Source organism: Chrysemys picta, chromosome 2 (assembly GCF_011386835.1).
Source record: "Chrysemys picta bellii isolate R12L10 chromosome 2, ASM1138683v2, whole genome shotgun sequence".
Lineage (NCBI taxonomy): Eukaryota > Metazoa > Chordata > Testudines > Emydidae > Chrysemys > Chrysemys picta.
The window spans coordinates 218,824,124-218,852,092 of NC_088792.1; the positions used below are offsets into that span (position 1 = coordinate 218,824,124).

At 40.5% G+C, this 27,969-nt stretch overlaps 1 protein-coding gene across 2 annotated transcripts in view; it reads left to right on the top strand.

The window, feature by feature from the left end:
• Positions 1-12,590: 12,590 nt before the first annotated feature.
• The window catches only part of LOC101953259 (chloride channel protein C-like), a 104,611-nt gene continuing 89,232 nt past the window's right edge, over positions 12,591-27,969 (top strand). For both annotated transcript variants that reach the window (XM_042857038.2, XM_065585521.1), the window contains exons 1-6: positions 12,591-13,226; positions 15,486-15,615; positions 17,998-18,078; positions 19,006-19,181; positions 22,218-22,310; positions 25,915-26,158. In XM_042857038.2, coding sequence (XP_042712972.1) covers positions 12,979-13,226; positions 15,486-15,615; positions 17,998-18,078; positions 19,006-19,181; positions 22,218-22,310; positions 25,915-26,158 — 972 coding nt within the window. In that variant the 5' untranslated portion in view covers positions 12,591-12,978. The remainder of the gene's footprint in view (positions 13,227-15,485; positions 15,616-17,997; positions 18,079-19,005; positions 19,182-22,217; positions 22,311-25,914; positions 26,159-27,969) is intronic.

Consider the following 27,969-nt stretch of genomic DNA (forward strand, 5'->3'; position numbering starts at 1 on the left):
TTGTAATTTAATAAAGAAGTTTGTGCTTTTTTTGTAAGTACAATACTAGGGTAAATAGAGCACCAATTTAAATCAAACCACGTGGGGGAGAAAAATCAAAAGCTTCACATGTAGCGCATTTTCAAATTATGTTGGAGAATTGGTATAATAGAAGTGATCTTTAACTGGAATTTAAACTTGTGCTGTACTCTGATACCTAGCAAATGTGTTAAATTAAATTTTGCTGGGTAAATGCATAACAGGAGAAAAATTTACATATGTTGTATTTATTTCATATATTGTAGTGACTTACTGTTTAAAATTTAATGGGCTGCCCTTTATTTCTACTACCTGTGCTATTAATAATATTCTGTATTCTTTTACATTTTGCAAGAAAGTGCAAAGTATTGATATAAGGCCTGATCCTGCAACATGCCTGGCACACTCAAATCCCCTTAAAGTCAATGGTATTTGAGGATGTGTATGTAGCACCTTGCAGGGTTGGGACAAGAGTGAGAGTCCTTGAGATATGGATGCCCAGCCAGTCTTAAATGTTCATTGTTACTGTGAATACATGTAGGGCTGTCGATTAATCACAGTTAACTCACGCGATTAACTAAAAAAAAGAATCGTGATTAAAAAACTTAATCACAGGTTTAATCATACTGTTAAACAATAGAATACCAATTGAAATTTTAATAAATATTTGTGGATGTTTTTCTACATTTTAAAATAGTGATTTCAATTACAACACAGAATATAAAGTGTACCAGTGCTCATTTTATATTATCATCTTTGATTACAAATATTTGCACTGTAAAATGATAAAAGAAATAGTATTTTTCAATTCACCTCATACAAGTACTGTAGTGCAATTTCTATTGTGAATGTACAATTTACAAATGTAGATTTTTTTTTGTTACATAACTGCACTCAAAAACAAAACATTGTAAAACTTTAGAGCCTACAAGTCCACTCAGTCCTACTTCTTGTTCAGCCAGTTGATAAGACAAACAAGTTTGTTTATATTTACAGGAAAGAATGTTTCCCGCTTCTTATTTACAATGTCACCAGACAGTGAGAACAGGCATTTGCATGGCACTTTTGTAGCCAGCATTGCAAGGTATTTACATGCCAGATATGCTAAACATTCATATGCCACTACTGGCTTCGGCCACCATTCCAGAGGACCTGCTTCTATGCTGATGATGCTAGTTTAAAAAAAATAATGCATTATTTAAATTTGTGACTGAAATCCCCGGGGGAGGGGGGGGATTGTATATCTGCTCTGTTTCACTCGCATTCTGCCATATCATTCATGTTATAGCAGTCTCGGATGATGACCCAGCACACGTTCGTTTTAAGAACACTTTCAGTGCAGATTTGACAAAATGCAAAGAAGGTGCCAATGTGAGATTTCTAAAGATAGCTACAGCACTTAATCCAAGGTTTAAAAATCTGGAGTGCCTTCCAAAATCTGAGAGGGATGAGGTGTGGAGCATCCTTTCAGAAGTCTTTAAAGAGCAACACTCCGATGTGGAAACTACAGAAACTGAACAACCAAAAAAGAAAATCAACCTTCTGCTGGTGGCATCTGACTGAGATGATGAAAATGAACGTGCTTTGGATCATTATTGAGCAGAACCCATCATCAGCATGGACATATTCTCTGGAATGGTGGTCGAAGCATGAAGGGGACATATGGCATGTAAATATCTTGTGACACCAGCTACAACAGTGTCATGCCAAACACCTGTTCTCACTTTCAGGTGACATTGTGAACAAGAAACGGGCAGCATTATCTCCTGCAAATGTAAACACACTTGTTTGGCTGACCAATTGGCTGAACAAGAAGTAGAACTGAGTGGACCTGTAGGCTCTAAAGTTTTACATTGTTTTATTTTTGATTAAAGTTTTTTTTGTACATAATTCTACATTTGTAAGTTCAACTTTCATGATAGAGAGGTGAATTGAAAAATACTGTTTCTTTTGGTTTTTACAGTGCAAATATTTGTAATCAAAAATAAAGTGAGCATTGTACACGTATTCTGTGTTGTAATTGAAATCCTTATATTTGAAAATGTAGAAAACATCCAAAATATTTAAATAAATGGTATTCTATTATTGTTTAACAGTGCTATTGAGATTTTTTTTTTAATTGCTTGGCGGCCCTAATTATGATTAATGGAGAGTGTGGGTGACATGCGGCCAACATTACAATGCAAGTAATGTATTTTGCCCTAAAACCAAATTGTAATCTACAATAAGATAAATATTTGGATTATTAATTAGATACTTTTAAATGTGTGGGGGTTTGATTTACTTAGGTGGAAATGTATTTCCCCACTGCAACAGCCTCTGGGAACATTTAAGTAATCAGAACAATAGAGCAAATATGTGGGACCTGATTCTCTGCTTAAACACTGCTGCAAAGGGACTGTAAAACTGACCACCTGAGAATTCTACCAGTATAGAGGCAGTTTAGAAGCTGTACACTAGCCCCTTGCAGCTCCTGATGTAGGCAGTATGGCCAAAATATGTCTACACTCTTGCTAATCTCAGCTGCAAAGGTACTGCAAAGATTGCTTAAAGCTAGCTTTGGCCTATCTCCTCTGTTTGTTCAGGTCACACACAAAGTGCATTCCAGCCAGACCCTCAAAGGGCCATAATATTTTGATAAAGTATTCATAAGAAATGCGGCTCTAAAGAATCTGTTTTCAAAATATTCTAGGAATTTAGGAATTGCCATATCAGAAGGGGGCAATGGTAACTGCAGATAAGCTTTGAAAAACTCTTGGTAAACACTGAAACCCAAGAAAACAGATGGAGAAAGAAAAGACAAAACATTCTAGAGACCAACCAAAGACTAACCAGAAGGGACTTCTTGGGAGACCTCTGGAATGAACATAAGAAAGGCCGTACCGGGTCAGACCAAAGGTCCATCTAGCCCAGTATCCTGTCTACCGACAGTGGCCAATGCCGGGTGCCCCAGAGGGAGTGAACCTAACAGGTAATGATCAAGTGATCTCTCTCCTGCCATCCATCTCCACCATCTGACAGACAGAGGCTAGGGACACCATTCCTTACCCGTCCTGGCTAATAGCCATTAATGGACTTCACCACCATGAATTTATCCAGTTCTCTTTTAAACTCTGTTATAGTCCTAGCCTTCACAACCTCCTCAGGTAAGGAGTTCCACAAGTTGACTGTGCGCTGCGTAAAGAAGAACTTCCTTGTATTTGTTTTAAACCTGCTGCCTATTAATTTCATTTGATGACCCCTAGTTCTTGTATTATGGGAATAAGTAAATAACTTTTCCTTAGTCCTCTTTTTTTAGTCCTCTCCAATAATAATAGATGCTTCAGAAGGATTTTTCAAGCCCCCAAAATGTACCTCAATAGCCTGAGACAGGCATGCACACTTTTTTCTGAACTGCTTTGGTGATCACTTTATTCTCTAAAACAGGGGTGGGCAATCTATGGCACTCATGCCGAAGGCGGCATGCGAGCTGATTTTCAGTGGCACTCACGCTGCCCGGGTCATGGACAACGGGCTGGAGGGCTCTGCATTTTAATTTAATTTTAAATGAAGCTTTTTAAACATTTAAAAAACCTTTATTTACTTTACATAGAACAATAGTCTAGTTATATATTATAGACTTATAGAATGAGACCTAAAAACGTTAAAATGTATTACTAGCACGCGAAACCTTAAATTAGAGCGAATAAATGAAGACTCGGCACATCACTTCTGAAAGGTTGCCGACCCCTGCTCTAAAACATGATGCTTGAAAACTTGTGTTTTGTATCACAAGGTGCTCCTTGGCATGCCTGCTGAACAATTTTTTGTACATTTCAGACTTTCCTTTTCTGTTGCTGACCTGATTGGTTTTGGGCTGAAATGACCCAAGGCATACATCATGTCCAAATGTTGAAAACATAAGTTACTTTTATGTATGCTTCCAACTTGGGAGAAAATACAGGAAAGGATCACATATGGCCAAGGAAAGACTATACCTTTTATTAGTTAATATTCAACCATGCCCACTAAAGGTGTTTTGCATTTCTATTTTTATCTTTTTTGATAACTAATATTACCCTTTCTATAAGAATGAATGTGATGTGTTCAGTGGTTAAAATCAGCAACTTTTTTATTTTGGTTGTGGTTCCATTATTTATTTAAAAAAAATACAGTGTATTTAACACATCTGTACCCTTGAACTATATAATGCTAAACTGTTACAAATGAATATACAGTTACTTATTAATCCATAGAATGAAATTATGTCATACCTGCTCTTTAAGTAGCATCCTCCTATTTAAGTAGTTTCATTGATAATGTTTTAATTTAGTTAGCATTTTAAAAAATGATGAAATGTAAAGCAAGATCACTTTTATTATTTATGCTGTTGTCAAACTCTATAAACAGATAACCTAATGGATGATGGTGAGATAGTGCCTGATTAACCATTATTTGGGATTTCCTGATGTTAAGTGCTAATGCATTTTTTCTATACTAATTGATGACTTTCCATCATTTCTTATGGAAACAACTCAACCTCCTGCTTTTAATATATACAGTATGTATAATATATAAACATGGTTTGTAGTGTGTATATATACTGTACATCACAGATAAAAATGCATGTTGTATATCATATTTACCCCAAAATACCCCTAAGGAGGAGTTATGTAGATATAACCAAGGAAGATGTTTTCATCAGCTGCATTGTGTGTATATTTTTTTCTCTCCACAGTGATTCTTCAGTTATGGATATATAAGTAAGTAATTTAGTATGTTGGGTGTTTTCATTATGTGATAGGGTCATTCAGAGGGTATGTAACTTTTTTAAAAATGCATCAGTGGAAGAAAATAAAAGGTAGATTGGTTCCCTCTTGTTTTAGCTGGATAAAGATTCTCTAGGAAGTGAGCCTGGTGGCTGTAAAGGCAGCTGTTACTGCCTGGACAGTCTTCATTGAGAAGACATTGAGTTGAATCTTATGCAACAGACCTGGAAAATTCAATTTCTGTCATCCAAGATTAAGAAGAATGAAATACTCTGTACCTAGGATGAGCAGCTGAAAAAAGTAGAATTATGGAATTTTGCAGCTTTTGCCCTAGAGAGAACCCAATCACATGAGGTGGCATCACTGATTTTTTTTTTAAAGAAATATGGTGCCCAGAGGCCTCTGAAGGCCTTATATCCCTTGTGGAAGGCAAAAAGTTGGTTAGGAAGCAAAACTCCAAAACACAACTTGCAAGATTGGGCCTAATAACCTGTGGATTTCTCACAGTAAAAAATGAATATCCTGAAAGTAGCAAAATCATAAAACAAAATTGTTACGGGGGGTAACGTGTGTGTTCTTATCCAAACTATTTAACTATCTTTGACAAATAAAGTTTTTTTTGACTGAATTTCAGTCAACTCTGAGATGGATATTTTTGGCAGCAGTTCGTATTCAGCCATATTTTTAAGGAACATACCTATTTTTTGAGGGGTTTTGTTTTTTGTCTTTTATATATAGATACACTGGTCAGTTTTGCACATTTCAGGAAGATCCTGACATTGGGGGTTGCAGGTATCTGGAGTAGAGGTCATTGGTGGTGGGCTGCCTTTAAGGCGAGCCCTGTTTCCTGTGATATAGTCTACTTGTGTGTGTTTCAAAGGAAAAAGTAAAGCAATTCTCAGTGTTGGATTAAAGGTCTTCTAAATAGGCTGTTCTGTGGCTCTAGACTGTGATAAAATGGGTATTTGAATTCCCTCATTCTGATGCACCAGAAAAGTAGTGCATTCTATTTGTGGCACCTCATTAGAATAACTCCTTTAAATGTTTTCCCCTGGCAGAAGGAGGTTAAATACTTAATGTATCATGTTTGTTGAGGATGGACAAAAATGCATATGTGCAATGAGAGAGAGAGAGGAAAAAAATTTTTTTTCCCCATGTTCTTCCTATTTATAATTTCAGCATACATTACTAAATACTATAATGGGCCACAAACAAAAGAGACACTAACAATAATATGCAAGAAAGTTGTTAAGAGCTTTTGGGTGCCCTCTGAGATTGATGGGAAGACTCCTATTGGCTCAATGAACATTGAATCAGGCCCTGAAGATATAAAAATACTCTCCGTTCAGTTCAAAACTGAACGAAATAGGTTGCTAGGCATCACGATAATAGGTTTTCCTATGTGTAATTAATTATTCAGACTGCCAATACATTAGGCAAATAGTCTAAACTAATCAGATTATATTAACTGGTTTTCAATACCTTCTATAAAGATCAAAGCTTAAATTTAGCCATATTGCGTTTCTCTGATATAATTTATAATGAAGCAGTTATCAATACTGGAGATGATGAACTTGAAATGTGAATGTTTAGAGTGGTATGATTTTCAGAAGTGGTGAGCATCCACATCTCCTGCTGACTTCAATGAACTGAATTTGACTGTGTCTAATTTAGAGCCAGTGTAGAGAACTGAGCACCAGGTCATAAGCTTATGGTAACCAAGCTAAACAGATGTGTTGGTTCATTTGGAAAGGTTGCAGTTTTTTCATAGCAATTGGCTTCAGTCCTAGTTTTGAGTATGAATTACAATAATCTAGACCAGAGCTCATGAAAATGTAGATCATAGTGGCCAAATCTGTGGCTGATAGGATGCAGTACAACCTTTTGGCTAGTCACAAGTAGGTGTTTAGCTATTTAGGCATCCAAAAGGACCTCAAGGCTGCTAGATCAATTTAACAATCTGAGGACAGATGCCCTCGTTGTTAGGAAGTGCTGTTGAGTACTCAAGTTCTTCGAGAGACTTCACTCTTCCTAGTAGTATCACCTCTGTCTTGATGCTAGATTCAGCCTTAGCACTAGCCAGCAGCTCCATGTGCTGTTTTCAGCAAAACATTGAAAAAAAAATAGAAGCTCTTTGGGGTAGGGGCTGTCTTTTTTTTGTTCAGTGTTTGTACAGTGCCTAGCATAGTGGAGTCCTGTCTATGATTGTGACTCATATGCGCTATGATAACGCAAATTAATAGTAGTGCTGTTTATGTATGACATGAAGGAGATATAGAGCTGGATGTGTTGGTGTGCTTCTGGCACTTCAGGCAGTGTTGTCTTCGAAGTCTTGCCATGGCACTATGTAGATATTGAATAACATGGGGGAGAGGATTGAGTCTTGTGGGAGACTCTGTGAGGAAGGTTTGGGAGGTGAACTAGCATTTTCCCATAACAACCCTCTAAATTCAATCTGAGAGGAGGGACCTGACCCATTTTCCATTCATCTCTTCCATCTTTCAGAGGTAGGACAGGAATATTTGGTTTTCAACATTATTAAATCTGCAGTGAGGTCCAGCAAGATGAATTTTGGCACATTTCCCTTGGCTGCGGAAAGGAGAAAGTCACCCCCTAAGAGCAACAAGTGCTCTCTGTGCCCTAGCCTGAAGCCTGAGGGAGAAGAATCTAAGATACTGACAAGAGATGATATTTTTGCTAGATTTTTTTGATTAACTTGCTTTAAAAAGGGAGGCTAGACATTAAGTGGTTTGAGTGATGGCTTCTTTAGCACTGGTTAGACTTCCATGTTTTTACATGTATGACAGATTCCCCTTGTTAATAGGGGCCCCATGAGGTCTCTGTTTGTCTTTTACAATCCAGGAAAGGCAAGTGTCGCAGCTGGTGGTTCTGATTGGAATGAATACTTCCATAGCTACTATTGGCATGACGGGGCTGAAATCTTGTGAGGAGAGTTTTTGGTCCTATGGCTGGCTTGTTCCCCTTGATGGCCCTGAGGCTTTCCCAGATAGAACCTCTTTCTGGAACGAATTGTGTTCCCAGATTGAATGGAGACTGTCTGTCTGGTTTACAAGCAATTTACAGTTATTTTAATTTTGTTTTCTAAACATTGTTTCTTTCCTCTTTACTTTCTGTATATGTAGGATTATCTCTTAGCATGACTGTCCAAACCAAAGTACTTTCTACCAAACCAGAAAAATCTCTGATCTCCTGCCCTGTAGTATTGCCCTGAAGCAGTACATCTTATTTGCAATATTTAATCTTTATGCTCATACCAAAAGTGTTAATTTAACCATATATTTTATATAAAATTCAGCATCATGTGTGAAACTCCACAGGATGAGAATTTTTACCACAAATGCAAACGTTCTTGTTTGATATTTTTCCTTCCTTAAGAAATATGGTTTGCCATTTGAAATACTGGAAGAACCTGGTTGCAGATTTTCATGCTATTGTGATGTTTGTAGATGTTTCTCGATAATGAGATGTTTTTGTCACTATTATTGATGATATTTACATTTTTCTGTTAAACCATCACTCAGAATGTGGGTATTTAACATTGATTTGTTATTTTTAAATCCCATAATAATCTTAACCTGATTGGTAATGTAATGGATTTGGGTTTTTAGTGACATCTTGAACAGATATAATATAAAATTCAAGCTGTCCATTAAACCGTTTTGCTTTCAATCTGTCAGAGTTATATAAGCTTCTAGCGCTACTGACTGATAGTGATGAACAATACTTCCCAGCAGTTTAAAAAAAATACAATATAGTTGAAAACATACTGGATTATCTCCTTGAATTTGATTGAAACTTCCTTGTTATACAAATAACATAACAAAGTTACACATCAATCGCCAGTGCTCCATTGTATTCAGAAATTAATTCCACATTCCTTTTGTGATTTATCTAGACTGTATGGGTATAATGATGTACAATTACTATTATCTGTTTTACAATAGTGCCCAAGGAAGACTATGCACTGTTGTGCTAGACATAAAGGCATGATCCCTGCCTCCCAAATTCTTATAATTTAAGAAGATAAGTGATATATGGAGGGCGAGGGAGATGGATACAATTAAGTATATACAGTTTTTATATGTACACTATATATGTTTCTTAGAAAACATCTCACCTATACCTAATTTGAACTGGGGTGCCAAGCAACTGAGCATGTGTCTGGTGTTTGTACACCTTCCAATACAGAGAGCTGAAATTACACAGGAGAGTCACCTAGATAAAATGGCAACTGGGCATTTCATACCTACAGAGAGAGCTGTTGATGTGATATCAGAACTATGAGAGTGAACCTTGAGTGGTTCGATATTACCTAAATCAAAAGTTAGAATTATAGCCTAGTAATCGAGGGTTATAATGTGTAATACATCTTTTTGTTTAATGTCTGGAACCTGTTTTATTTCTATATTTTTAAAGTGAACATGCGAAATCATGGCAACAGAACATATATGCAAATCAAGAGTGAAATACCCCCCCCCCACCACTAATGGACTAATGTTGGCAATAGTCCATCAACTTCCTTTTCCCACTAACTAGCAAGACTGTCTCACAGTTGCGTGGCCATATCAACACACCCCACTAATGGCTTAGATCAGTGAGTAGCAGTAGTTCAAGTGCCTCTTTACAGGTCTGCCTCCAGTCCCAGCTTAGCAATTTAGCTTTGTTAAGGTGTTGGGTATGCAGGGCCTCACCAGAGCCCATTCAGCTGTCTGTCCTCTGTGTTGCCTCTCAATCTGCATTATCACTTGCTGCAGAGCCCATATGTGAATGGGACACAAGAGAACTTAGGATCCTAGCTTCTTGGAAATGAGCTCCTTCCTCGCTCTGTGAGCAGAGTAACCCCCAAAATCCAAGTTCATGTATATTTATGGTGATGCCAAGTGTCTGTAAAGGAATTACAAGTAGCCTATGCAATTAGGTAAGTAGCCTATGCAAATGAAGCTCTCTGTGGCAGCACCTTTTCCTTCTGGGGATTCTGGCCTTAGGGTTACACAAGTACGTCTTCATTCTCCTGCCAGAAATCTCTCCTCTGCTCTATTGTGAAGAATTTCAACATCTAATATTGTGGTGGCAATGGTAGAATTCACCAGTGACCACCTTCCAGAATTCAGTGGAGGAGTCAGCTTTGGAGGAAGGCCTAAGACCAAGGAGAGAGTTCCCAGCATGGATTTTGGAGAAGAGAGACTCTGTCATAGAAGGCAGTAGAGCTCTTCTTCCTCATTCATACTATGCAAGACAAAGATGTGTACCCTAAAAGGACCTTCGTTGAATAAAAGGGAAAATTCATGCTCACCCATGTTAGAAAAAGCGAAGTAGATGGTTTAATTGTCTAATCATGAGGTTTGGAACATCTAGACTCTTTAGGACTCGAGTTTGAGTTCTGTCATGGATGAAAAAGTCCTTCATCCTCCCAGTGGAGATCAAACTGAGCTCCATGCAATGACTTTGGTCCACAAGAAAGAAATTTCTTAATAAAAAATGTCCATAGGCTCATGTGGAAACATATTACAGGGCCTAGCCAGCCCTCCAAAGAACTGTCTATCCGAAGGAATTAAGCAGAGTTTTAATTTCCGAAAAGGGACATAAAAACATTGGCCAACTCAGAGGCCCTCGAAAGCACTACCCCTGTATTGGATAGACAAGCCCTTTCAAAGTGTTGAATGTTCTCTGTTGCATTACATTTTTTACATCTGCACCGCACAACAAGGTGGCTTCATTAATTTGCCGCACGGTTCACCGGCTTTTGGAGGGGTTATGTCTAGATTTGTCTGACTGGAAAAGGGGTTCTGAGCCTAAAACACCACCTGGCACCTAAGAAAAGCAAAGAATAGAGCTCAGCCCCACAAATACAGGAGACTGACTGACTCTCTCTGTTTGAGATTATGTAGATATAATCTGTCGTGTAAACCAAAAGGTAAACTTGGAATGAGTCATACTTATGCCATCTGTGAGGAACAGCTTAAATTCTGGATACAGGAGATCAGGCTAAAAATCAAGTTATTTAGGTATGTTCCACTCATTTCTATGCCTGTTCAGTATATTTTTATCTTCATATACACAGTATGAACATTATTATATACAGGGCCATTTGTGCACACAAATGTAACCCAAAATATTTATATATTGTATAAAATCATTTTATACAAATATAAATACATACACACACATATACACACATGCATACAAGATGTACATAAATAAATACATCGGGTGAAATCCTGTCTCCACTGACGTCAATGGGTAGTTTTCTTTTTCTTTACACACTCTCCTACTGCCCTCCTCCCCATTTTGAGTTTGGAGCAGAATTATAAATCCAAGCAAAAACAGCACACAAATTTTAATATTTAATTACAACATACATTTTATCACTCTGATGAGGAGCAAAGCCAAGAGCTTGGCTACTTGTGCTCATTAAAGACCCTAACATTCTTTAGGTAAACGTCAGCTGAATTCCAACTCAGATTATTGTTATTTCTCCCTAAATTGTGCCTGCAGTTTCAATTGGAAAAAATATTCTTTACTCTCTGCCCTGAATTGTTGCATAGTGTTTCTGTGTGCTGCTAAATAACTGCTGGGTTCCCCTCAAGTTGGCTGTATTTCAATGGTGTTGATGAATTAGCTCCTTGTTATCATAGCTCTTTCAAGAATACCTCATGTATTCCTAATGTACCCATTGCAGTGGCATCCCAGCACCAAAGACACAAATTAAGGATAGCACTAACATTTTTCCTAAAGGGACCTCATTCTCCACCTCTCTGACTATTCTTTTTCTCAGGGTTTGAGGGAAGGTCGCAATTCTTTGTTATAATCTGTAAAGTGCTTTTGAAAATCTTGGAAGCAAAGGACCAATATAACACTCAGATACTAGAGCAATAGACACATGGTATAAGAACCTAGGTGGATAGATAATGCAGATGTGAGATCATTATCAAATCTAAGATGTATCTATCTGACTTCCATGCATTTCTTCCAGTTAACCAGCAATCACACTTAGTGATTCTTCTTACCCCAGCCATTTAACACTCATCACTTGCAGCCTGACCAGGAAGCATTCATGCCAAATCTGAACAAATCTGCTGTAACTTTTCCATATTATCTCATTGCAGAGCCAACAGTATGTAGCAGCTGGAATGTAGCAGATCTATCCTCCTCTGTCCTGTTATGAATTACCAAAAGCCTGCACCACAGAAGGCAAGCACACAGTATTGTTATTTTATTTTCTGTTTACAGTAAATATTTCTGAACTACTGAAGTATATGTAGACTGGTCTGCCCTCATCTGACAATTGTACTCATAAAAATGCCCCTGGCCTACAGAGTGGTTGTGCTATGCTGATTTCTGGTGGTCTTTTCTCCCTTCTATTAAGTTCACCTCAGACCTGTTTGCCAGAGTAGAAATAAATTTCAGGATTTAATGAGAGTCTCAGTTGAGCATTTTTCTGTAATAGAAAAAGAAGAAAACAAATAATTAAATAGAAATAGAAAAACCAAGAGATAGATTATGCTCCCTCAGCAACAAAAGTATCTCCTATTTACTGTGTATTTGGGGAAGCAAAGAATCTTACGAATTTGTGTTGTAGAGTTAATTTGTTCAAGAATGAAAAATTTCAACCTCTTTACTTGTGCCATTTAAGTCATTTTTAAAAAAATGCTCATATAATTTTCAAATGTTAAAAACCAGAAAGCATTCCAATTCATTTCAATGCCCATTTTAGGGGTTTCAAAGAGCTTTAACATTCATTGCATGCACAGTACAGTGGGTTCAATGTATTGCTTCAAATGCTTCAGCATTCTATTTTTTATATGAGTTAACTAAGACTTTTGAAGAACCTAACACCTGTTCAGTTGATATTTTACAAAAACATCTCCCTTTTTAAAGTCGTCTTCACTTGTACAGTCACTGAGGAAAAGCTAGAATTATTTCTGACTTACCAATCCACAATTAAATCCCTCTATGTCAAGTGAATTTTTTCCCAATTCTGGTTCATACAAGCTCTCAGTGACACAAACAAGCCAGATCTATGTACGGTCACAACAAACCAAACCCATAACATAAGTCAGCCGGTCTCTGCTGAACATCACCACCCTGGTGCATTTTTCCATCTTTACCTTTCATTGGGAAGCAAACTGACTAGTGTGTTCTGTTTCAAATAGTTCTTGTCAACACTCCAACGATTCTTGGGGTTTTGGAAATGTCGTCCCTTCTTTCCTGTAAGAGGTGTGTGGATAATAGTGAAGAGCAAATGCTGCTGATAGAAGAAAGGCCTGATTTGATTCATTCTCTGGATCCTAGGAGGTGTTACAGCAGCAAGCGAGATGGCTTAGCAAACTCTAATTGCAGAAAGGAGGAGAGAGAATGTCAAGCACCCCACGAGAGTTTGGATTATTTACCTTCACACAGCAGAGTTTACAAGAAGTGGCTACAGGAGAAAACGTACAGGTAACAATGCCCCCAATATGTACTGTCCTGTTCCTCCTAGATCGCGGGCAACTTGTTTTAACTCTGATTAGCACCAAACTGTAGAAAATCAAAAAAATTGAAGTGTGTAGGTCTTTCTAGAGAATAAATTTTTTCAATTGTGGAAAATTGGGGAGCAAAAAGTCTATCTACTGATGTGTGCACCTCTCCATTGTAGTTTCTGAGTGCCCCACAAATACTGATGAATTCATCTCTGTAACACTCCTGAGAGATAGAAAAGTATTATCTCCATTTTACAGCTGGTGTCTGAGGCACAGAATAAATTATTTGGCTAAGATCACACAAGAAGTTTAAGCTAGCTCTATCTTTCCCTTATGAAAGCTGCTCAGAAGGGTGGGGGTCAATAAGTTAAGTAGATACTAGAATCATGAGATGAACAATTATTTTATTTCTGGAGTTGGGGAGGCAGAATGATCTTGTGGCTTATACCCTGGACTGGACATCAGACAACCTAGATTTTGTTCCCATTCTAGCTATATAAACATACCCCATTCCCTTGTGCGTCTGTCCTAGAACATTTTCTTATGCCTTTTTCTCCAGCTCATAAAATGGTTTGAGTATACATATTCTATCTCAGAGGGGTTCTGAGAGACTCAATTCACTAATAATCACAAAGTGCACTGAGCTAATTATATGCAAGTTGCTACTGAACTGCAAAGCCTTATTTTAAAAACAATAAAGTGAATTGTGAAAGATGCTCACAAAAATGATGGGGATAAGGGATTGAGTGGCCTTGTCATTTATTTCCCTGTTTAAGAAAATGTCTTCACGTAATCGTAGCCAAGAAGGGAGGCAACTGGACAACTAACCTTTTTATTCAGTGTCACTTCCCTGGAAATCCTTATACCTTACTGAGCATGCAACTAGTATAACCCGTTGTTCAATTTGTACAATTTGGAAGGAAAAGGCATGTTAAAGACTTTGCAAGGGATTTGGGGGTACCCTCTTCAGGGGAAATTGCTTGCAAATATCTGACCTTATATTCTAAAGCCAAAAATGTTCTCTCCAGAAATGTTTTATGAGCCCAAGAAATAAGTAAACTCTGTCAGGGATGATTTAGCAGTAAATGATGCCTTATGCTAACCAGGAATTATTCATAAAACACCATAGATATGCACTCTATTTAAGGGATATATGAACTGGATGCAAAGGCATAATTTTATATAATTTATGCTTTGTATCAATGCATTAACTAAAACTGGGGAAAACACAGTAAAACTTTTGAGGCCAAGATGATAGAGATAAAGCCACTGCTGCCATTCAATATTTAATGCTACTTAATAGCCTCTATAGCACTTTGCTTCTTATGAGTGCAAACGTTAACTCAGATGAACATGGGACTGATGGCTGAGTAATATGTGCCCCGTTAGCCCTCACATAACTAAACTGCATGATTTCAGCAAACATTCTTTAGTGCTGGGCACTGCCTGGGCCCACCTGGAGGGAGATTATAGTGCCACCAGACCCCTATGGTTGTGTATATCTAAGATTTTAGAGCCTTTTTTCAATAAATTATTGGTAAAAAATCTTGCCCAGGATGGTAGTGTCCTAAAGTTTGTTTTATTATGTGATTGATTGCTCTGAAATGAGTTGGTGACCTCAGATCACATCACAGGTATTCCCCCTGAGAAAATCTTCACTACAGTGGATGCTTATTGGGAGCCCCTTCATCTCTTAGCAGAGACCAAACGTTACACAGACCTGAAGAGACTGCCAATGGGGTGGTCCCTTCAAGTCAGGAACGGGGCAGAGTGGGGATATGTGCAATGCCAATAGAACAGATGTAGCATGGCCGTGGACAATAGAAAACTTCAGTTTTCAGGGTTGTGAGTCTGGCACCTCCATGAGCACTCAATTCACTAGAGAGGAGGAAAAACACCTTACTTATTTTTGGTGCTCAGATACAGAAATACTATTTCTTGGCCCTTAGGTTAAAAAGTTTTAACATCCCTCTGTGTGTTTGTGTTATGTTGTATTTACTATAAAATGTATTTTGAAGTAGCACTATCTAGCTCCTTAGCCAAATGGAACTGATTCCCAAAGGAAAATGGCTTTTTGTGAATATATGTAGTCTTCTGCTTAATATACCAGGTTTGTGTGGTTTGGCCTCTCTTTCAGTCACAGATAATAATCAAAACAAGCATACCTTTTTGCAGGAGGCAATTTGACAAACCATCCTGAGCTCGCTGCAAAGGACTAATGTTACTATTCCATCTTTAGAACTGACTGGGATCGATGGATGTTGATGGGGCTAATTGGAATAGGAGTAGGAATGCTGGGATTCCTGACACATCAGATAATTGACTATCTCATCAAACTAAAATGGGAACTGGTGAAAAATTACCTCCAGGTGAGCAGAGGAAAAACAAATTGGCCTCTCTTTTTACTTTGTTCTGATTGGTAGTAAAACTCCATGAACATGAAGTTTTTACTCAGCTACTCTACTGGCATCTTCTGTCAATTATTTTTTTTTTTTTTTTTTTTTTGCTGAAGAATTTCTTCCTAAAGGCTTGAATGAAGCATCTGCTGACTAACTGGGAAATACAATAGCTGACATTCAGTACATGATAAGCAGTTGGTTTAGCAAGTCTTCTGCATATACAGGCAACTATTCGGTAAATGTGATCCATAACAAACTCTTCTGGACTGATCTGCAGATCTGAAAGGAAAATGAAACCAGGTTTAATTTTCTAGAAAGCTGTTTCCATCAATCACTGTCTCAAAAGACTTCTATTTCTATTAACCAAAATTTAAGAAATTTCCCCATATGTCTTGAAAAAGTAACACTATGCATGTCAGTTACTATACACCTATGTACCAAATTATGGGCCCGATTATACAACCCCCTACTCTCATGAGTAATCGCACGGCCAATGTGATTTATTGCATGAGTAAGGATAGCTGGTTTGAGAATCAGATTTGCATCTGAATTTTAATACATTGTGTCTTGAAATTGGAACTAAATACATACATGCCTATGGTAGCAGATGGAAATAAAATTCATCTGCATCACTGATAATACAAAAGCAGCTAAAGGGTGGCTTGGATGCTTATGCTTCAGGTTTGTAATGGCTACACACTCTGGCACCAAAGGTACAAATCCTGGTGGAGTTAACTCAGGCTCAGTCTTTCTAAGACAGACAAACTGAGTACCATGCAGTTTATTGTGTGCGTGCTTGCTTGATTGGAGGCGGTGAGGACCTGATGGATGGGAAAAGAAGGAAGCTGGTTGTCAGTACTTGGCAAGCCCACAGTTAAGAGGTTCATAACAGGAAGGAGCTTTCCCATCTTTGGCAGAAAAATGTAGACATTCTAGGCTGGACTCTGATACCTTAGCACAATGACCATGGGTATGGACAGGTGTTCAGATATCAGTGATGAGCATGGTATGAATACCTAATATCTTTGTTGGATGTCTCATGAGAAGTCAGGACTTTGAAATAATGCTTCCAAGGTCTTCTCAGCTGAAGGGAGCTCTAAGCACTTCAGGAAAATGCAGAGGTGGACTTGACATCTACAGGAAATGGGGGATGAGAAGATCAGTGTACCTCTGAGATATGAAAACAATTAAAAATGGGTTCCAGTAGTATGACCTATATGATGCTCTGAAAGCAGACTTTGTCCCCAGGCATTGTAATCATCCTAGTACTAGATCACAAAATTTTCCATTGTGTGTGTCACTGCTTCCAAGCAGCAGGCAGAACTCATCCCACTATCCTTGTGATGGTGGTGTTGCATTACAGTAGTACCAGAGACCACGCTAAGATCAGGATCCCTTTGTGCTAGTTGCAGTACAAACAAGTATTGAGAGGGTTCCTGCCATAAAGACCCCACAACCTAAATTCATTCTCCAACTACACAGCAGCTGAATTCAGTTCTGTGTACCTTACCTTCCTGTTTTGCCACTCTGTACAGTACACTAGAAAAAAGACCTGGCATGAGGTGCAGACAGGAAGGCTGAGGTGGCCTGCTGTACTACTATGATTTGGGAAACAAAGGGGACAGCTTTGGCTTGCATACACAGTGAATCAAAGCCGAACAGTCGGGAATTTTATAAAGTATGTGGGTGCTGATGTGCTTGTGATGAGTTCTGGAGACAGCATGACTGCAGTTAATCCAAACACAAACAAACCAACCAACCTTGGCAGACTGAAACATGTTTAAATTGAAAAGACTGAGTATAAGAGATGTCACTTTATTAAAGAAATAACAGAGGGAACTATCTAGATGAATTTACGGTTAGTATTATTGGGTAAAATTTTAAGAGTTATCTATTGTAATAGATTCAGGCCGCAGTTCAGGAAAGCATCTTTATTCAGTGTAGCACTTAAGCACATAAGCAATGGAGTCAATGGAACTTGAGTAAGTTCTGTCTTGGTTTGGGGCCTTCAGGGAACACTAAAATACCCTTTGCTATGTTGTATGGGCATGGGCAAATTGGTTTGGAAAACTAAGAGCCACTGTGAACCTTTCTCTTATCTAAAACCCAGACTCAACCCCATATTTTCAAATAGTCTGCAACACTTGCTTCTCTCTTTCCCCTGTTTTCATTCTTATATGCTGTAAATTGTAGGACTTGCTACAGTGGGTTATGAAAGAAAATGGACAAATGAACAGAAAAATGTATCTCTAAATATATATCACTATCTAGTGTTGGCAGAGGGTTTGAGACAGTACACACACTTGTTTTCTATACCATTGCTTATGCTAATAAATTATTTGTAAAACGCAGAATGGCAACTTCCACATGACCTGGATTTGCATACTTGGGTCAGGACTGGCCATGATTGTTGTATCTTCAGGGCTAGTGGTGGTAAGTATGTCTCTTACTCAACTACTGTAAAATATCAGTGGAGTTCTGAGAGATGGAGGCTTAATTACAGAAAAGGAGTCTTAGAACATATACCCTGTATAGTCCTCACTGGGAAACAGTCAGAGGCCTAACACAGGTCTATAATGCTGAGATCAGACACATCCCTTGCTCTTGTGTTTTTTTGTTATGTCAGTGCCTTCTAAGTGCTACTATAGTTAAGCATGATCAGAATTTCTCCATGATTTCTGTTTTACTGGCTATGTAGGGAATCCTGGGATTGATATCCAGTCTGAGATCCAAATTCAGGCCCTGTGAGCACATGCAATTCCTATGGCAGTCTCGGGCAAAATAAATGTTGGTGTAAATGGTTGTATAAGTTATACTTTAGGTATACATTGGTCATAAAATGGATACAAGTGGCAAATTAGCGTAACTTGCACAGAGTTGGAGCCTGATCCTAAAATAAACACTCACAATGACTTCAAATGGGGTTTGGCTCAGACCTGTGTGTGAAATGAGTGTGACTTACATTTCCAGTTCTTCTTTGAGGCTCCAGCACCTCTACCAGACTGCAAAGCCAACACAGAAAGCCCGTTTCCCATCTACCATCTTACTGGGTTCAATTTAATCACAAGAAGGCAGCTAGTAGCGTCAAGGGGGAGGGGGAGAGAAGAGAAAAATAAACATTTAATGGAACTTTCCAAAAAAGCTAAGGAAAAGGTATATGTGGGATACACTTATCTATTTGCTTAATACAGAAGTCTTGAGCTATGTCAGAGAAGGAACTGAAAGAATGGATGACTTGATAGAACAAGTAACTGTAAGTTGTGAGAGAAGTTATGAACTGTTTGTGAAAGCTGCAATTATTAGCTGCAGGTGGATCTGAATGCCTGTATTTGGAAATCATTTTTGACTCTCTCTTTACAGTTCTTTTGCCCAGCAGGTGCACCGTATGGGCTTCCAGAAGTCATTGGGTTTCTGAATGGTGCTTCTATTCTACACATTTTTAATGTCAAGACTTTTTTGGGGACGTTTGTTTCTTGTGTGCTGGCTGTGGCGTCTGGGCTCTTCTGTGGACCGGAAGGCCCTATGATTCACTTAGGGTAAGGAACACGATGGAAGAGTTTAAACTGTCAGGGTCTGATTGTCCGTTGCTTTACACCGGTGCCAAGTGGTGTAAAATGCTCAAATCAGACTTGTTTTCTCACAGAAGTGGTGGTATTTGAGGCCCGCTTTGCACAGGATAAATGACTGCACAAGGTGCAAAAGAGTGGGAAATTGGATGCTCAGGTTCCATAAGATCCCTAGATTAAAAAGAAGACAACCCACAGTTATAGTCAATAGTGACCACAGAATTGGTCAAAACTGCTTCTCTTTGCAATTCCCACAGGATAGTAGATTGCAAGTCAGAATGGAGCTGCAAATTATTTATATCCCAGTGTAGTGCCATATTTGTAGTTGGGAAAGTAATATCACAATATGCTCTTGCTGAAAGAAACATTCGATTTTATTTTTTTCCTATTTAAATAAAAAGAAACAAACAGAAATCCTCCCAGTCCTTCAGCTGGGTCCCTGGGAGAGGAATCCTCTTCTTTTATTTCCTCCTATTAAGCAGTCTCATGAGTAGAGGTGATAGTCAGGTTCTTTCTGCTTGTGTAGTACATTTCCTTTTTTGGCTGACCTATTAGGGTTAGGGTAAAGTATTTATCCTTGAGGTTTGCTCTCCTCATCTCCACGAAACCCCTTTCCTCCACTCGTATCATTTTACTTGTACATAGGTGCAGCAGCCCTCAAGGATTCAAAAATAAGAGAGTAAGGTTTAGTCAGAGGCGAACACAACCATTTCAGACAATGATTACCAAGGCCTAGCTCTCCTTTTCAGGTTTCTTTTGTTTGCTTTACTTTCAGACTTTTGTCTCCAGGCGCTCAGTGGCTGCAGCTATAATCCCCCCCCCACATGTTTAGTTTTGTAATAGTGACGCATGATCCAAAAAAATGCAATCAAATTTCCATAAAGAAAATCAGAACAGTATTAACTTAATGCCTTAAAATAGTGGCATAAAGAACTAATTTAATTGAATTTATTTTTTAAAATATCCAATTTTTATTGTACATCAACACACACAATTTTGTTACAAAGAGTTTTATACAAAGAATATAAATATTTTCATGATTTTAAATGTCAATGAAAACTGTTTTCTTGGATTTAAGTGCAGCCCTGAAGCATTGTCTGAGACATGGTATAGTAAATGAAACCACTATGCATCTTCCACTGGGAGTGAGACTGCGTTGCTCTCAACGGTGATTAAACTTGAAATGGATGATTGAAATGGACTATAATTAAGGTTAAGATTTTGTCACGGAAGACCTTCCAGAGACCTCTGTGACATTTTCTGCTTCAGCCCCAGGGCAGTGTGGCTGGAGGTGTCAGCTGGCAGGGGCCCAGCAGCTCTCAGGGGCTAGCTCTAGCGGCCAGCTCTCAGCCACTGCAGGTAGTGGGGAAACCCTTCAGCACATGCAGGTGATTGGGAGCCCCCCCCCCCACAGCTCCCAGCCACTGGTGATAGCAGGGCTTGTGTGTCCCAGCCACCATGGGCAATGGGGGCCGGGGGCCGGGACCCTGGAGCCCAAGCAGCTGTGGGTGCTGGACCCAGGGCCGGCTTTAGGCCGATTCAGCCGATTCGGCTGAATTGGGCCCCACGCTGCAGCTGTCCACCCCACCCCCAGCTCACTTCCCCCTCCTCCCCTCCCCTGAACGCTCCGCCCCCTCCCCTGCTTCCCGCGAATCTCTGATTCGCGGGAAGTCTGAAAAGAAGCAGGGGCGGGCCGGCAGCACAAGGTAAGCTAGGGTGGTGGGGGTGGGAGAAGGGCTCCGGGGAGGCGCGGCCGGTTCCCGCAGGCCCCAGCGGCTCTGGCCCGGCTTGGCTCCAGCCCGGCCCCTGCGGCCCGGCTCCGGCTCGGCCCCCGCGGCTCGGGTCGGCTCCGGCGTGGCTTCCACGGCGCGGCTCGGGTCCCCCCATCCCCCCCCCGGCGCGGGGCGGGTCTCTCCCCGTCCCCCCCCCCCCGCAGCGCGGCGCGGCTCGGGTCTCTCCCCGTCCCCCGTCCCCCCCGCGGCGCGGCTCGGGTCTCTCCCCGTCCCACCCCCGCGGCGCGGCTCGGGTCTCTCCCGTCCCCCCGTCCCCCCCCGCGGCGCGGCTCGGGTCTCTCCTGTCCCCCCCGTCCCCCCCCCGCGGCGCGGCTCGGGTCTCTCCTGTCCCCCCGTCCCCCCCTGCGGCGCGGCTCGGGTCTCTCCCCGTCCCCCCCCCCGCGGCGCGGCGTGGCTCGGGTCTCTCCCGTCCCCCCGTCCCTCCCCCCCGCGGCGCGGCTCGGGTTTTCCCCCTCCCACCCCCGGCGCGGCTTGGGTCTCCCCGTCCCCCCGGCGCGGCTCGATTCCTGGGGGCGGGGCTTGCAACAAGCCCCGCCCCCAGGAATCAGGCCCCGCTCTTGCTAAAGCCAGCCCTGGCTGGACCCTCCTCACCCGTGACCTGTCTGTGACTTTTACTAAAAATAATCGTGACAAAATCTTAGCCTTAACTATAATCAGTTGTTGTATGCAGTGTAGTTGTAGCCATGTCAGTCCCAGGATATTCGAGAGATGAGGTGGGTGAGGTAATATCTTTTATTGGACCAACTTCTGTTGGTGAAAGAGACAAGCTTTTGAGCTGCACAAGCTCTGTGTGGCTCGAAAGCTTGTCTCTTTCACTAACAGAAGTTGGTCCAGTACAGTACAAGATAATACCTCACCCACCTTGTCTTCCTCTCTCTCTCTCTAATCCATCATGTCAGTACTCTTAGGCAGATGCTAACATGCAGCTCATCAAAGGAGCCTTTAGAGTCTTTCTTCACAGTACATGTTGTGAGGGGCCCTTTTAATCTCTGAATTATTAACTTGGAAGCCTTTAATAGCTTCCTCTCTTGTGTCAACAGGACTTTGCATATTGAAAAGCAAATGTGTTCTACAGTCCCATGTTACACTTGCTGAAGTCAATTTAGCTTTGCTGCTCTGCAGCAGCTGAGGATCTGGCCCTTTTATCTTTAACTTCAGTTGATATGTGAATAGCATATTAAAAATAACACTAACTTTTATATCATTATTTTAGGGCAATAATAGGGTGTGGCCTGACCCAGTTCAAGTCAGACATCCTCGGAATTCAGCTGCCCTTCTTCACCAGGTTTTGGAATTCAGCTGATAAGTATGTAATTGATCAGATGTAATTGTTTAAAAAGTCTTCTGAGACAGAATTGCCATATGCTGACTCTCAAGTCAGATGTATCAAGGGATTAATCAAAAAGCTAGGGACTAATAGAACCTGGCAGAGAGTTGGAGTGAATGATCTAATAAGATTCTAGTCATTTCAGATATTTGTGATCTTAGATGGAAAATACTGGGAGATATTCCTGGCCCTCTCCATCAGAAAGTAATCTCTTCCTCCTTCTGTGATTTCCATAGGTGAGCTGTGCTGGGCTCTAGCAAATGTAGAGCCATAATTAAAACGACTTGTGATAAGTATGTAGGTTGAATGCTTATGAAAACAGTGTGCTTAACACGTGGGCCCTAATTCTCCATTGCTTTGCACCTCGTGTTGTCATTCACACTGCTACAAAGTGAGTGTAAAATACTAGACTTTTGAATTTAGGTTTGTCTAAATTAATATAGCATTAAGATACTGTGACAAAGTTCCTCCTCTATCTTGGTGGGTCCTGCACTTATTGGCGGATTTTCTTGCCTCAGAGATTCACCATGTGGGTTGGGGAACAGCCCAGAGACCTTCCCCTCTGGGAGAACCCACAGTCCAGGTCAATTGGGAGGTTTGGGGGGAACCGGGGCCCGCCCTCTACTCCGGGTTCCAGCCCAGGGCCCTGTGGACTGCAGCTGTCTATAGTGCCTCCTGTAACAGCTGCATGACAACAGCTACAACTCCATGGGCTACTGCCCCATGGCTTCCTCCAAACACCTTCCTTATTCTCACCACAGGACCTTCCTCCTGGTGTCTGATAACACTTGTGCTCCTCAGTCCTCCAGCAGCACACCCTCTCACTCTCAGCTCCTTGCGCCTCTTGCTCCCAGCTCCTCACACTCCCACCACAAACTGAAGTGAGCTCCTTTTTAAAACCCAGGTGCCCTGATTAGCCTGCCTTAATTGATTCTAGCAGCTGCTTCTTAATTGGCTCCAGGTGTCCTAATTAGCCTGCCTGTCTTAACTGGTTCTAGCAGGTTCCTGATTACTCTAGTGCAGCCCCTGCTCTGGTCACTCAGGGAACAGAAAACTACTCATCCAGTGACCATATATTTGCCCTCTACCAGACTCCTGTACCCCACTGGTCTGGGTCTGTCACAATACTTATATATTTAGTTAAAATGTTTTTTCTTTCTTCCTGGCTATCCTGAGGATTCCACAGTTTCAGTTCAATCTACACATTGTGCATAGGAGACACAGGCTTTTTTCCCTTTTTCCCCCACTGTAAAATGATACAGACTGTTCATACTTTCTTTAATCTGAATCTTCTCTGCTAATGAACATCTGTGGGCTGGATTTTGCAAACCTGCTTTTGTAAATACTCCCACTGAAGTCAAAGGAATTACTCACATGAGTAAGGATTACTTGCATCAGTAAGGATTTGCAGGGTCAGGCTCTGTCTTCTGGATATTGCTCATTAGCTCATTAAAGTAATAAATAAAAAGCCCCATATTATACTGTTTTTTTTTGTTTTTGTTTTTTTTGTTTCCAAGGCAAGGGCAAAGCAGGGCAAAAGCCTCATTTGCCAAAAGAAAAGGCCATTGTGAACTATTTGTGGCTCACAGGATAATCATACAGTACAGCTCGTACGATATGTGATATGCTTGGTCTTTAACTTTCATCTTCAGTTAGTGAAATAAATCCTGAGACATGCTTATTAAAACAAATTGTTACTCATGGAAGAAATTAGTAATTGCTTTAAGAAGAGCAGTAAAAGATTTTGCTTTTGTTTTGTAAAAGTACAATATAAGATAATTAGAGAAGAATTGATTTACAGAGGCAGGAAAACTCCTGAGAGAAACATATCATCTAGAAATCCTGTTTATACAGAAAGGATTAACTGTGAACAGCAAGCTCATCTTAGCTTCTCCTCCTTGTTGTTGTCTTTTGGAATGTGGGATGAGAAGCATGCTAACTCCTTTCTGGTGTATTTTTGGAGCAGCAAATAGGTTTGGTACCCTTTTTAAAGTCTTTTAAAATAAATGTTATAGCTTCACAGATGAAGCAACAGTTCAGTAAGTATTCAGGCATCATGTAACCCTTACTCCAGTAGACAGTACTAGTTGATATGTATAAGGGCACGTCTATAAAGCAATTAAGAAAAACCTGTGGCACTGAGTCTCGGAGCCTGGGTCATCTGACTTGGGCTTGCAGGGCTCCGGTTGTGAAGCTGAAAATTGCTGTGTAGACATTCCCGGTTGGACTGGAGCCCGGGCTCTGAGATGCTCCCTCCTCGCAAGATTTCAGTGCCCAGGTTCTAGCCCCAGCCAAAATGTCTACACTGTGATAGTTAGCTCTGCAGCCCGAGTCCCACAAGCCTGAGTCAGCTGAACTGGGTCAGCTATGGCCATGTTACTCTAAAAAAAAAAAAAAAAAACTATGTTAAAAGAAGGTTAAGTTTCCAAAGTCAAGCCGTCAAAAATTAGGAAATGCCAGACTTAAGGTTGCCTGCATAGCCTTAACTCGGCCCTCTTGTGCATATGCATTATGATATAGCCTTTAGTGACATGGTCACCTACTATTTTTTCCACCACATCTCTGCATCATTCAGTGCACAGGATGGACAGTGCTCACTGAACGAGCAGCAGTTCAATAATTTGTTTTCTCCTTGTTTGTGTGGTCCCAGGCCTTATTTGCTACATGCTGTTTAAACCTTGCTCTGAAGACTGAATTATTTATTTCCTGATTGGCTTTTTCTATGGCTTCACAAACAATGAATTAATTTATCTTTGTAAAACCCCGGTGAGGGGAGGTGGTGGTATTATCCCTATTTCATACAACAAGATTAAAACATTTTAAGATCAGAAGGAACCATTAGATAATCTAGTTTGACCTCCTGTATCTCTCTGGCCATTAAATTTCAATCAGTTACCCTAGTGTTGAGCTTAAAGCATATCTTACAGAAAGGCATCCAGTCTTGCTCTGAAGGATCAAGAGATGGAATCATAGAATAACAGGGTTGGAAGGGACCTCAGGAGGTCATCTAGTCCAATCCCCTGCTCAAAGCAGGACCAATCCCCAACTAAATCATCCCAGCCAGGGCTTTGTCAAGCCTGACCTTAAAAACATCTAAGGAAGGAGATTCCACCACTTCCCTAGGTAACCCATTCCAGTGCTTCATCACCCTCCTAGTGAAAAAGTTTTTCCTAATATCCAACCTAAACCTCGCCCACTGAATCCACCATTTCCTGTTATAGTGGTTCCAGTGCTGCCTTTGCACTGCAACCTTAATTCTGGTATTTCCTAACTTTTGTGTGTGCTCGACTCAGCAGATTTAATGTTCTTTTAACATGGCTTTTTCAATATAACTTCCTTGATTTTTTTAAGAAAAGCAAACTGGAAAAAAAAAAAACCCACCAGAAATTCAATCATGTGAAACTATATTGACTCCCACATGGTTCATCAGTAGGGTTTGGACTTTTAGATCAACAGCACAGACATCTGCTACTTGAGCTAACAGAGTAACTATAGCAGTAGTAGGTTGTCATACTCTTTGTGGCCCAGCATGCCTTGCTGTGCCTCACTGTTTTCTGATGAATTATTTTTCTCCATGTTGTAGGAGGAATTTCATTACAGCTGGTGCAGGAGCAGGAATAGCCTCGGTATTCCGTGCTCCTGTGGGTGGACTCTTGTTCACATTGGAAGAGGTGGCCTCTTTCTGGGACATCAGACTGGCCTGGCAAACTTTCTTCTGCTGCTTGATGGCTGCCTTCACTACGGATTTACTCTCTTCATCTCTTTCTGGGTTTGTTTACAGAGGTCATTTTGGATTTTTCAAAGCAGAGAAAAGAATTTTATTTTGGGTATGTACCAAACGGACTATTTTTGAATACAAATATAGCTCATGGATTTATAATTTATACGGCAAATACCCATATCTCTTTGGGCCTGGAATCTGGGAAAAAATAATCTGTGGCACTAGTCCTGTTTTCTGTCTGAAGTGAAGAATCTTGAGAAGCATAAATGGGAAATTAGCCTATGAAAATTAAAAATAGTTTATGGACTGTTTTTAAGCCTTTAGGGGTCTAACAGCAATTGACACTGACCGGAGGACCCCTTCTCTTACCATGCCATACCGCATACCAGCTAATATTAAATGACTACCTCTGACAGCAACATCATTTCTGATGAAGCACTTAGTGATACAGTCTTAGGCCATGTCTTAGCTAGGAAAAGAGGTGTGTTCTTACCAAGTGTTCATTAACAAGTGGTAACTAACATGAGATATATCCTAGTGAAGCTGAGGCAGTTTGTAGTTTTAAATGTATTAGCAATTGGAAGTAAACCCTAGGCTCCACCTTAATGCTGGAGATAGCCAGTGAAATCTCCAAGGTGAGAGAGGTTGACAAAGAAGGGGGAGGGAGCCAGCCCAGCCAGGAGAGGCACTAGCATCCGAAGAAGTGGGCTGTAGTCCACGAAAGCTTATGCTCTAATAAATTTGTTAGTCTCTAAGGTGCCACAAGTACTCCTGTTCTTTTTGCGGATACAGACTAACACGGCTGCTACTCTGAAACCTCTAGATTTAAAGCTGCACTTTCCTGTTGTCACCTTATCTGAGGGGTAAATTTCCCTCCCTGAGCAGGCTACGCCTGTGGGTAGCAAGTGGGGAGAATTGCTATTTCCAATTTTCCTTGATGTGCGTCTGGCCCAATCAGTTAAACTTTCTCTCAGAACCATCTTCTGTATGCAATTTTTTTTTCTTAAGCAACTTCTTAGTCTCCTCCAACCTGTCCAACACAGTTTTGGTCAACCATTAGTTAGCAAAATTCAGCTGCCTAATAGAGTTTTCTCTATCTGCATGGGTGGAAGCTTAGATAGGTTTGACTATAGTTATTTTAACTGTTGCATCCGAAGAAGTGGGCTGTAGTCCACGAAAGCTTATGCTCTAATAAATTTGTTAGTCTCTAAGGTGCCACAAGTACTCCTGTTCTTCTTTTTGCGGATACAGACTAACACAGCTGCTACTCTGAAACCTGTTAACTGTTGCAGTTTTTGCTGAGCTGGCATTAGAGTGAAACAATGCCACGGGCAATCTTGTTGATTTCCGCACGTGGTTTCTGCTTAATGGCTCAGCCTCGGAGTGGGAACTGCATTCCTGGTAATTAATAGAAAATGGTTAGCTCTTAACATAACAGAACAATTATTTCCGAAGCCCTTTTCCTTCCCCGTGGGGATCCTTGCATTGAGCTCAGGCTATTAGATGGCCAACAGCTTGCAGTGCTTTTGGCTGGGATTATCAAAGGGTTAGCTGCCCAATTTTCACTGAACTCGGAATTGGGCATATAGCTCCTTTTTATTAGGCTCTTTGAAAATCCCAGCCCCAGCTGTTACCAGAGAACAGTATGAGGTTCCCTGGGATATGCAAGAAACATACCAAAAAATGTGAGGTATTGGGGGCAAAGGTATCTTTTTGGCATAACATTAATATCCATACATTTTCAACCTGCTGCGGCCAAAATCTGTGACATGTTTTTTAAAATTGGATGATACTCAAAACAAAGGATACATTGGAAAAATAGCAGTGTTTAGGCAACAATAGGTAGGGAGACTTTGGTGGTGGTTTAACACTTGGCTCAGCTAAGTCTTGAATAGCTTCCTGGTAAGCTCTCTTTGT